A 12,763-nucleotide genomic window follows, 5' to 3' on the forward strand; every position below is an offset into this window, starting at 1 on the left:
TCAAAACTTGCATTCCGATTGTTTTGAATTTAGAAGTGAATGTGAAATTAATATAGACCTTTCATTGGAAGAGGTTGCTTGAATCCAGGTTGCCGAGAGCAATGTGTACTAAGCTTAAAACTAAAAATCTGGTTCAATAGTTACACTCTTCAACCCGGCCTTGAGTGACAGTCAAAACATCTTATAAATAGCCCTGAATATCAGGAATAAATTAGATAAATCTTTACTATTACCCTCATCTCACCTAACAGCATTCAGATACTCCAACTGCAAACGCCACCTTCATCATCATACTGACTCTCTGCCACTGTTCAAATCCAAACTCAAAACTTATCTCTTCAAACAATCATACAGTTAATCCATTAAATTAACACTTCATTTAGTCTGTTGTGTTCTATCCTGTTTTTTCTGTTTTGTTTTATTATGTCTTTTTCTATACCGCTTTATTATTTCTGATTGATTTTTTACTTTGTTAATTTCTTATTGATGCTTTATTCTGGTTTTTCCTTATATTTCAACCTTGTACAGTGACCTTAGGCGCTTGAATGTAGTATTATTATTATTATTATCATTACCCTTTTAGTATATTTGATTGCTGCAATAAAAATGTACACAGTGTGCAATGAAAAGGGGTTCTGTTTCATTACTAGAGTTTTTGTGGCTAGCAGCTCAAGTCAAGCTTTCCATCTATCTTTAATTAGTCATTTAATTATAAGGCTTCAAAGTGAAAACATTCTCTGCTGGTGGGCAGGTCTGTGCTGGCATGTTTTAACACCTGATGTAATCTTTTTTTTTTTTTTTCAGCTTAAGACTGGAATCATGTTAGAAAACAGCTTAGCAGCAGAATACATTATATAAAACTGTTTTCCTTGGCTTTGGACCTGTTGGCTTTAGTTTTGCTGATGAACATGTATTTGTCTTCCCCCCGCAGCCTGACGAGCTGGAGGGCGTTCACACTCACACCTTCAAGCTGAAACCTTTCAAGAAGGCCAAGAGTTGTGACATATGTAAGCAGGCCATCACTAAGGAGGGTCTCATCTGCAAAGGTGAGTGACTGGACATGTTGGTGTTAATGTTTGGTATAGTCTGGCTAGAACACTTAGTAGACTTATAGTAAAACACAGCTTGACTCCAGTTGTGCAGCAACATGAGATAAAAGCGGCTTTAATCAATCAAAGCAGTCCGAAGAGGCTAGCCAAATTGCAAGCATTGACTGTTTGTGAGAACTGGAGCAAGTGAGTGTGACATAACCCGTAGAAAATGCCCTTACTTTCGACCCCAAGAAAATAAAGTCAATTCAATCACCTTTTTTCCACGATGTTAGTGCCAGACAACAAATACAAGCAGTGATTGGTCCAAGTCAATGTTTCTTTGGCAACCACACTCACCAACCAGGAGTGAGCTAGTTGGATGTCGACACCCCTACCACTTGACCGCAAGTGGTAATCAAACCTTTTGCATCTTATTGGCTAGTTTGTAACTTGAATAACGTGCACTACAGACAAAACATTGTGAAAAAAAATAGGATTGGCAAGAACTTGTTTAAAGGGTCTATACCATGCAAAATCTATTTTCTTGAGCTTTTAAGTTTATTATAATGTTCATCCCTCACAAAAAGAAACCCCAAAGCGGTGTTTTGATCCATTAACGCAGTATTCCTCAAAAAATGTGTGCTCTGAGCACCAGCCCCACCCAACACAAGAAAACAAGCGGGTCCTCGCAAACTGATCTAGGCCAGTGAGAACAGCCCCTTCCAGTAAAAGTCAGTGCTGCTGGCACCGCCCCCAAGGCTAACACACACACCCAATTTCTCTGCAGAGCTAGCGGTGCTTGGCAAAAACCAAAAAGTTGGTACGCGTATTTATCTGCTGTTTGAGTGATAATCGTGTGCTCTGTACGCATAGCCTGATTGATAGAATTTAGGAAATGAGACAATATGTGTTTAGGTATCCTGTGGCCATCTTACTTTTTACGTACACACCCCGTTGCATATTGTATTTGTGCATGTTGAGTTTGTGCACCTTACTAACGACTAGAGTGTGGCGTAAGGGTAGACTCATTATCCTAATACTTCATTGTACACTTACCACACGCATGATAACAGTAGATTTAATTTTTCATGACCTCCCTTGAGATATATGAGTCTTAAAGGGGCTGTGCTTCCCTTAACATGTTGCTGCTCCCGTCTACTTCCCTCCACGGAGCTGGACAACCCAACGTCAACGCCCCCATGAAGGGTCATGTGACTAAGGCTTGTTCATTAATTAGCTTCACTAATTGGATTCATTTCAACAATTGTCTCACTCGTTTGCGCCTGCTTGCTCATTTTTGGAAAGCCAAACTTTTGTTGACACAACCAACCAAGGGGGATTTAGATAGGCCAATGGGTCTTGCAACCATGCAGTCAGTCTACCTTTATGCATAGTCACAGTCTTGCCTAAAACTTTGTGGTGTTTAATAACCAAGGAAGTTCATCCCTCTTTAGTACTCCTACACAATATTCTTTGGCTAGGTGTTGCTTCAGGTTGCCTTAAATCCATTCCCTCCCTTATGGTCCTGTCACATGTTTTTTTCCCCTTAATTTTATAAGAACCAAAAGGTTTTATTGTTGCTCCAGGAAAAAAAGTCACAGGGAATTGAATGTCTACAGACTCACACTGCCTCTGTTTCTTTCCTCTTCCGTCCCTTTTTTCTGGTTTTACACACTTTTATTTTCCTTTTTGAACAGCAGTACAAAGGCGGCGACTTCAGCCCGGGCGGAGATGACAAACACGGAGAGTGCCCGGCAGTGGAAGAGCAAGCTTGTGTAGGGCTTTGGCTGAGGATTTAGTGTTAAAATTAGCATGGCTGCTGCTGCTGCATTAGCCTAGATAAGGGGGGAAAAGAGAGAAAATGGGCTAAGGGGTGGAGGTGCAGAGGCAGGCAGAAGAGGAAGAAAGTGGGGTAGAGAAGGCATTCAAGATAATCACTTTTTGCCTTCATGCCTCTTTTGTGTTTTAGTCAGTGGCGTTAAAACACAGCATGGCCCGAGCCAAAATCCAACAGACACAGATTGAATAAGCAGAAACAGGAAACATGTGTCTTTGTCAATAAAGAATTTGGATTTTTACACTTCATCCAAGACCTTTTGTAGACTTTTAAGATATCTTTCTGGAATTTCTTTATATTCATTGTGAAAACATGCCATTTGTTGCAAACAATACTATATAAGAACTGGGCGCCACAGAAAATAGCTTACCTTCGGCTTCAAACGAAATAGAATTAACTCAGCTGCATTGTTTCGTGCAAGAGACGCCACCATGTTGGAGCCAGATGACGTCTGAATGCGTCTGAGTCGTCGTTTCTGTGGCAACCGCTCTCGCCAATCGGGAGTGAGCTTGACAAAATTTGTCAAACGTTAAACGTGAGACCACATATTTTTATTGAGGCTTCTGATTGGTAAGTTTCTAACTTGAATACTTGCACTAGAAAAAAAAAAAAAAAAACAATAATCATAAAAACAGTTAGGATTATCAAAATAAATAGCAGAACAAGAATGGTCTTTCTGGCAAATGGAATGACTGAGAAATAGCTGTTTATTTCTCATTAAAAGACTATGGGATTTTGGCTTCTTGGAGTACTTCCTGTTTGGAGCATAAGGGCCACTCAGTCCAGTTCTCATATACACAGAACAAAAATAGAAAGGCAGCCTCACTTCACAGGTGCGCCATATCATGATGCTGATTGGACAGTGTGACTATTCCACAGGTGTGCCTTAGATTGGCCACAATATAAGGCCACTCTGAAAGGTGCAGTTGTGTTCTATTGGGGGGTCTGTGAACTAAAAACATCTGGTACATTTCTGGTGTTACCATCATTCGCCTCATGCAGCGCAACAGATAGAGTTTGATCAGTTTGTTGAATAGCCTAACCCTAACCCATAATGGCGGTGGGGTAATGGTATGGCCAAGCATATGTTATGGAGTAAGAACTCAAGTGCCTTTTATTGATGGCATTTTGAATACATAGAGATACCTAAAGCCCACTGTTGTGTCGTATATTCAAGAACATCACCTCATGTTGCAGCATGATAATGCACACCCCCATGTTGCAACGATGCGTAAACAATTCTTGGAAGCTGCAGTCCTTGCATGGCCTGCATTCTAACCAGACGATGCTAGGCCAACATCCAGCAACTTTGCCTAGCCGAAGTCCACAATCCAACAGCCTGATCAACTCTATGTGTTGCACAGCAAGAGGCAAATGGTGGTCACACCAGATACAAAAAGCCCGTTTGAGAGTGGCCTTTTATTGTGGTCAGTGTAAGGCACACCTGTGCTATAATCACACGGTCCCAGCATCTTGACATGGCACATCTGAGAGGTGGGATGGATTATCTCACTATCACAGTGTTAGACAGATATGTGAGCAATATTTAAGGGAAATGGTTATTTTGAAGAAAATGTTTCAGATCTTTGAGCTCATCTCATGACAAACGGGAGCGGAAAACAAGTGTTGGTTTATACTTTTGTTCACGACTTTTGTTCACAATCGTCATGGTTTCATAAAGCGGCTGATTTTCAATGTTCAAGCTTCTAACCAACAAAGTCCATAAACGCAGAGTTGATTAAGTGCTGCTAGAAGATACAGTGTCCCTTAACCTGCCGAGGCCTCCTGAATCGCTTCTGTTCTCATGCATAATGCAGGAAAGTTGGCAGTATAAAAGGGTTTTGTGTTACGGCCAGCAAAATGAGAAAGTCACGGGAACTTACTGGGAGCTTAGACTTATTCTGTTGGTGGGGCAGAAATTGGTTATGACTTTCAGGAAATAATAAAACCAACAACTCCCTAACAAGTCTTTCAAGAACTGTCACAGCAGAAATGCTCATTTTTAAACCCTGTGTTGTCTTGCGGATAAAAAAGGACCCACTACCATGTTTAGTTGTAGAAAGAATACCTTAACCCATCCTATATTGATATATTGACACTTTATTTTTGTTCACATGTGGGCTGCACACAGCTAGGATGAAAAGATTGTCTTATAGGTCATTTTTGACCCATTTAGACACACACCAAATCCACCTGAGGCGGCACCCTCAGGTGCCACTTCTTTTATAATTCACTTCCTAGAAAAAAAAAGTAAAAAAGAAAAAAGAATAAACTGTTGACAAAGAAATTCCAGATTGTTGAACGATGTTTTCTCCATTGTAATATAAGTAATTCAGAACTAATAACTTCACATTTATATAGTAGCGATAATAAACCTTTGATGTGTAAAAGAAGACAGTTTGTTTGTTGGGAAAACGTGTGCAATAATGTTCATCTTTTTGCGATGTGTAGCAAAAACGTTTGATAAAAAGGATTCAATTGAGTTGAATTGATAGGTAACAGGTTGTTTAATCAAGCACAACAGAGTTTAGATTTAGAAATCAACAAAGTTACTTTATTTTGGGGCTCCATGAGGTGCACAATATTTGACCCATAAACAGAAGGTTGAGATCGTGCAACGGTTAAAGGAGATTTTTCTGATTTTAGGAGTAAAAAGGTGATAAGATTTTAAAAAGTTATAAATTTATAAAAACAAAAGAAAAGAAAAAGATTGGTCATATATGAATCAAAAATAAAGTCCAGGAGAAAGACATCTTAGACTAGTAAGAAGAAAAAAAAGTCTAAAAAAATCTTTACCACACATTTTCTTTGGTTTTCATAATCCTTTATGAAACACGGTGGTGGTAGGGTAATGGTTTGGAGTTTACGCTCCAGGACTTTTACAAATTATCATACACAATTGAGTTACAAACCTAACACAATAAAAAAATGTCTCATCATTGATGTCCAATGATTACGGCAAACGACCCCTCCCCCTAAGAGAAAAAATCTCCCTGGAATAAAATATTTATTTTTAAACCAATAACAATTAACCATTTGGTTTGCGTGACATCATAAGTGTGACATTCCATATTTGAGTGCTGTTAGGGCGTAAATGCGCACTTCCCATTTGAAGCAAGTTCAAAATAAGGGAACACAAACCAAAGACATCACGGGTGGCCATGGTGCGTAGTTAGAGCGGCCGACCCTCGATTGGAAGATCACAGGTTTGGTTCCCGCCTTGCCCGCCCCATGTGTTGATGAAGTGTCCTTCGGCAAGACACTTAGCCCCACATTTCCCCTGGTGGTCATAGGCTGGTGCCAGCGTTCAGCAGTGGAGCCGACATCAGTATGTGAATGAGTGTGTGCATGACTGTGACTGTAAAGCACTCTGGGCCTTCAAGGAAGCTACTACATGTCATATACCTTTTATAGTGTAATGTAAAAAAATGAATAAAAGGACATATATTCTTTTCTCATTACACTCGTGTCCAAACTGAAGTCATGTGACTACAGCCTGTCACTAAACACAATCTTCTTACACAAGAACAAGAGAGAAAACTTTGAGTGCTGCTCACACAGACTTTGAGTGAAGGCAACAATTCAAACTGCTGATATCAAAGCCAAGAAGACCCATTTAAAATAGCCACCTTAAAGTTCTAGCCTTTATAATAGAAAAAAAGTCTGCAAAAAGTGTCTACATTTATGCTTGGTTTCTTGTTGCTATATTCCAATATTGAATCTAAAGTTCAGATCCTGATGTATTCTTGTTTTGTCCACTTGGGGGCAGTATCACAGCAGGGTTAAAGCTGGCCTCTAAGTGTTGATTTATGCAGAAAACTGATTTTTGATGTCTTTATTTTGCACTCAATGTGAGCAGGAACGTCCTGGTGTTTTCTCTTCATTGACAGACACATAGTCAGGTTTTAAGTTTTGGTTCTTAACTCAGTATTTAATGCTTCTTTTTTTTTTTAATTTCAGCCTGCAAGCTGTCCTGTCATAAGAAATGTGAAGTGAAGGTAAGACATGGAACGTGCTGGATCTTGAGCTTGAGACAACTTTATATACTTTATTTGGAATGTATACATGTGTGTCACTGGCACCCTAAGGGCAATGCTTAAGGGCACAAAAACAGAGTGAGGGCAAACAAAGAATATGTCCGAATTCCAACCCTTATCCTTAACTACTAAAAAACGATATAGTGTGGGACTATCTAGTGCCCTGGATCTTGACAGCAAGTTGGACACCACTTGTTCACCACTTTTTTTATTTTTTTTAATCGGTGAATATGATGTCATCAATTTCATGAAGTTAAGATCTACTTGATATGAGCTTTTTGTGACTATCATTTCTGAATCAACTGTCTTCTGAAGATAAAAAACATTGATGGTTTATCAAAAAAATACATTTAACCCTTGTGCTATCTTAGATGACCCCAGTCTTACATTGACGTGTTCTCTCTACCATGACAAAGGTGGATAAAGGTGGAAAGATTTCATGTAATCCATGGACACCAGTGAGGTTCACAAATCATTGAAGAAAAAAGGTTCAGAGCACTGTCTAGTGGGTCTAGATGACCCAAAATCCCAATGTTAAAGTGCCTAGGATAGCACAAGGGTTACATACATTTTTGGGGCAGAAATTGTTCAGACGCAATGCATTGTGGTCTATATTCGCCAATCTAGTGAGCATTAATGCACACTGGTTTTTTGCAGAGACTTCTGGGAAATTTATAGAGCACTTGATTTTGGAATTGTACATTCAGACAGCACTGCAAAATGGCAAACGCACTATATAGTGGACTGTATGGTGAGTAGGGAAGGAATTCGGACATAGAGTTACTGTGAACACAGTCAATATAATCTGGAAGATTTATCTCTTACTCTGTATGTCTCTTTTTTGGTGCCTTTTGGTTAGTTTGGTGAGCCTTAAATATGACATAAGCAAAAAACAGGCCATTTATAGATGGGGCGCCCTGTAGTGCAGGAAATGCGGTTTTAACATTTTCTGAACTTGGATAACCCCAAGAAAAGCCTTCTCAAAAGTCTCTCAAAGTCTTATTTAGCAAGTTTTAGCCAAACTAAAAGTTGTGTTTGGTAGATTTTTATCCGTATTGGCCACTTTTTTAGGAGCTATGCTGCAACCCCTTTTTTTTTTTTTTTTTTCCTGAATGCTCCACTGACTTTAATCGTTTTTGTTGCCTCGGAAACTACAAGAGAAACCAGAAGTTGATGAAGTCCGCATACTAGAAGGTGTCCGAGCAAAGAGGCTTGCATCGCTCAGCAGAAGCGGTTTTTCTGCCGCATTGCAATATGATGTAATCCAAAGCCGGCTTGATTAATAATTATGTGGCGACTCATCCGTTTGCCTGTTACCGAATCCCGGGACGTTGTGTGTTTTCAGTGCTATTCCAATTCCCAGACGGCTTTCAAAGCAAAGTAATCCAGGGCCCTGCAGGTCACCCTCAAAAAATCTGCGATAGAAGGAAGAAAAGAAGGAAGGGGGGTGCGGGAAAATAGCAAATAAAAAGGAATGAGCGGAGAAACGAATGACAGAGGAAAGGCTGCTTTTAGTGGTTTCAGTTGATGGAGAGAAATGCTTGAACTTCTCTCCTCGTCTTCCTTCTTTAGTTTGATTTGGCGCGATTCGTACCCCCATTCATCTTATCCATTAGAGGTTTTCCCCCCCAAAAAAATTCTCTCAAGTCTGCATAAAAAAATCTCTGAAACCTTCAGTGCGATCAACAAGAGGATTTATGTGGTCCAATCTGCTAAATCTTGATAAATACCACGCTCTCCGGAATTACCCATATAATAAATTCGAAGAGCGTGGAAAGTTTTCCTTTCTTCTCCTAAAAGCAAGACATTTTAATCGAATTTTAAAACTTCTTCATTCTTTTTGTTTTGTGTGTGTGTGTTTGATTGGGGGGGGGGCTAAAAACAGGATCAGTTTGGTTACCTATGATGCGGTACAACTGGATGAAAACAGTAGTACTGGAAGGTTTCTGTGTTTGGCTTGTTTGGGTGATGCTGTGCATCCTTCTGCCAAAACTGTGAGTTTTTATTACTGCAGCTCATCAATGTTTAGTAATCACTTCAGACTGCAGGACGTGGAAAGTTTACAAAAATAAAAAAAGATTCTTTTGGGGTATGTTTACTCCCCACAGAAAAAAAGCTCACTTTTTAAAAACTGTGAATTCAACTTTTTTATTTGTGAATGTTTTTAATTACAGGCTGACAAAAGTAAAGGTTTAGCTATTGAGATAAGCTTACAGTTTTATTCAATTACAATTTACAATTAAAAGAAAGAAATTACACTAAAGTGTTGGGTTATTCGACACAGTTTTAGGGCCACCAAAACAAACAGAAAAAAAGTAAAATTGTGAGATTTAAAGTCGTAAATTTACAAGAAAAAATGGTTTTTGATAACATAACAAATATATGGAAGCTCATTTGTTTTACAATTCATTCATGTTTTATATATTCACGACTTTTTTCTCGTAGATTTACGAGATTTAAAGTTGTAGTTTAACAGTTATGACTTTTTTTTCTCGTAAATGTACAACTTTAAAGTCATAATAAAAATAAAAAAAACATTTGTTCTAGGTCAATCCTTTTAGTCCTTTTGAATTTAGTATCAGTGTCAGCGTTTTTTGCACTACCGTAGCTCTTGAACCGTTTTCAGGAATAACGTAATTTCAGCGGATTCTGAAATCAAAGCCATTTTGCGCTGAAAAGAAAAAACTTTACGGTAGTGATGTGCTTACGCAAACAACGTAAATAAGATGACCATCACGCAGTAAAGCGGCCTTCAATCCATACATAAAGCGGACGTTTATTGGAAGAATCCATTGGAATGACGTTGATTGTGTTAACCGTTAAAGAGTTACTGTAGTTGAGAGAGTGTGCGTTTTTGGATTTTCTTCTGTCGCCGGAGACGGCTCAGGTGTTAAAGGGTTAAAGGAATAATGCTTATTGTAAATAAATATAAATACTCAATATAAGTTAGAGTTAAAATCTTTATTTGAATAAGTTTAAAATAAATCTGAATATAAATAAATCAGGGGTGTCAAAGTCATTTTCACCGAGGGCCACATCAGCATAGTGGCTGTCCTCAAAGGGGCCAGATAAAACTTATACATGTAACTAAATGTAATGAAAGATAAATTTAATTACTCCTTAATGTTAAATAAGTAATTATTTATTTATTTTAACTTTTTAAAGTGAAAATTATAGTTGCATAGAAAACATATGTTTGCTTGTTACTCTAACATAAATCCTTTTAAATTTAATTCTGGTAGGTTAGGTCATATGGACAGTGTTTAAGTCTTAATATAAAGTTGCCCGATCCGATATTTCAAGTCCGATTCCCCCTAAATAGGAATAATTACACACCAATTTATATTTTTTATTTAAGAAATGAAAAACTTTTATTCTCTTGCGGATCACATAAAATGACATGGTTTAACAGTGCCAGATCTTCTTGTTTGGAACAAATGTCACATTACAGTTAAAAGTTTTTGTTTAATTTGTTTTTTCATTTTTATTGTTCATGTTTTTTTTTGTAGTTGGTAAAATGAGTCAATTGCAGTTCAAGGACATAGGCAACAATTTTTTACATTTTTTTTGCATTCTGAACGTGCTAGACACTTTGTGTGACTTTTACACAACTCTTGTACAACAATCGTCAAATCATCCTCCAAAAAAACCCCCAAATAATTGGTCAAATCGGTCTTGGAAAGAAATGATTATTGTTCGGATGTTCTTATACTCCGACATCAGGCCTGCACAACATATCGCAAGACAGCGAAAATTCCAATAAATGGTTACCTTAAATGTGCTAAAACAATCTTACGGCAGCTTGAAGTATTTAACGAATCATATAAATAAATTAATGCATTTGACCAATCAGATGCACCCCTTCATGCTGTTGACCAATCGGATGGAGCTTTTCTTTGTTTGATGTTTGCCTCCTATGCAGACGAAGGTCATTTGGAGTGTAGTTTTAAAACTGTTTCAGTGAAATGGAAATTATGTTGTTGGTTGTTTTACTATTTGTTCATGTACCGCTAGTTATGACGTCATCGCAATATTGATCACTAATATCGCGTATGACGAGTTTTCTTCACACCGTGCAGCCCTATCCGACATCGATGTAATTTCATCGCCTTTTGGCACATTCCGTCAGGGGTCGCCACAGACCACATCCACGTCAGAGATTGGCCGGCTTTTGTGGCACATTTGTAACGCGGTGCCGCGCTCTGTTTCAAGCGAAAAAGAGAGAGAAAATGGTTTTAATTGCACGTATTTTCCAGTTTCAAGTGCAGAGTAATTTTTTTGAGCGCACAACACTCCCTAGGAGGGAGTGTTTCGCTGGAAGTAATGGCACAAAAAATCCCCCGTTCCCCTCCCAATTTGTAAGAGCTCAGAGCATCACAAAAAAGCTCTTTTTCCTACGGCATCTTTTCGTGTGCTCCCGATTCACATTTGAAGAAAGAAATACTCAGCTTTTCTTTCCATTGTTAGAAGAAGAGCATATTAAAAATTTGAAAAAAACGCGGTCTTTGGGAGCTTCTTATGGCCTGAAAACTACTTTAACCTGGTTTTATTAGGATTACCAGGACTGGATTAAACATCTCGATCAAAATAACTTCATTTCTTTATGTGTAGAAAACCTGTACTTCATAAATTAGCTGATTCAAAGCAGAACTGGTAGTCATCAAAAAACATAAAAAAAATTACATGCTTGATTTGGTCAGGTTCCCATGTACAGTAGATCAGGCCTCTACCTCTAACTGGTTTCCCTTTGGCACCGTGACAGTAGAAATATGCAAACAGATCCGCCCAGCAGCATGCCATCAGTCTGCTTGTGCTCATTTGTGTTGCTCTTGCACAGCATCAGTCAGCTCCCTGTTCTATCTCACATTCTTATAAAAAAAAAAAAAAAGAGAGAAAGAAAAAAATAAAAACACGGCCTCATCATTCCTTGTAATTTATTCCTGCCATGTCTTGGAGAAGTCTCCTGGAATGCCGATGCAGCGGTTTGTAGTGTTTGAGGGGCCGGCGGGTTGGAAAATAGAAGTGAGGTCTGGCAGGGGAAGGTACGGGAACGGAGGAATGAAAGGAAGGCGTTGGATGAGAGGAGCGAAAGCATGAAGGGTTTGATTATTTATCATGTAAACAGCAACAGCGAAGGGATTTTTTGCGTTTTAAGCCTGATTCTGGGGATGTTGGGGTTTTTATTTCTTTTAGCGATTTAAAAAAAAGCGGCACGACAACTTCCCAACTCAGCCGCAAGACAAATTTGTTTGTGGAACTTTTAATGAAAGATAGATGCAAGTTTGAATTTGGAATTTGCAATTTGGCAAAGTTTGGGCCCGACATGAAAACATTTAGCTGGACAATTTCCCTTTTCTGAGCATTAGAAACAAAAATGAACAAAAAGGCATATAAAAAAATTAACTATTTATGGGTTCTGTAAAGGATAAAACAGTCCTGAATCTCCCTTTAAGGTATCCTCATGCTTCCTTTGCTCTGAGCTGCAGATCTGTAAGCGAATCTGGGAACCCAGGCACGTACCACTTTTCTATTCTTGGAAGATCTAATAGCTCCTTTGTCGTGCGCAAGGAAATCCAAAGGATATCACCCTTGCGAGGGAATTCAGACAGACCCGTTTCATCTCCCGTAGCCTGCAATCCAAACACGATAAAAGCACATAGGAAACCGAAACTTTTTTTTTTTTTAACAGCAAGTCTGTGCCCCGTCAAACCTCCTGGTAATCGAAAAGCTTTCCCACAGAATACAACCATTTGCTGTCGTAAAATTAGGCGAAATCCACACGCCGCTCAGCCAGACTGGAGCTAAACGGAGCCTCTTCGGCGCTAACTGTGAGGTCAAAGGTTTCTGAGGTTTAGGTT

General features: G+C 38.8%; 1 protein-coding gene across 19 annotated transcripts in view; it reads left to right on the forward strand.

Moving 5' to 3' along the window:
* Nucleotides 1–12,763, forward strand: part of tns1a (tensin 1a) — a 119,984-nt gene that overhangs the window by 27,909 nt on the left and 79,312 nt on the right. For 18 of the 19 annotated variants that reach the window (XM_078933322.1, XM_023964928.2, XM_023964932.2 and 15 more), the window contains 2 exons: nt 932–1,046; nt 6,829–6,866. In XM_078933322.1, the coding sequence (XP_078789448.1) occupies nt 932–1,046; nt 6,829–6,866 (153 nt within the window). Of the gene's footprint in view, nt 1–929; nt 1,047–6,828; nt 6,867–12,763 lie in introns of all 19 variants that reach the window. The other variant, XM_078933319.1, reaches the window with a different exon arrangement.

Source organism: Oryzias latipes, chromosome 2, assembly GCF_053564925.1.
Source record: "Oryzias latipes strain Hd-rR chromosome 2, Olatipes_Hd-rR_3.1".
NCBI lineage: Eukaryota > Metazoa > Chordata > Actinopteri > Beloniformes > Adrianichthyidae > Oryzias > Oryzias latipes.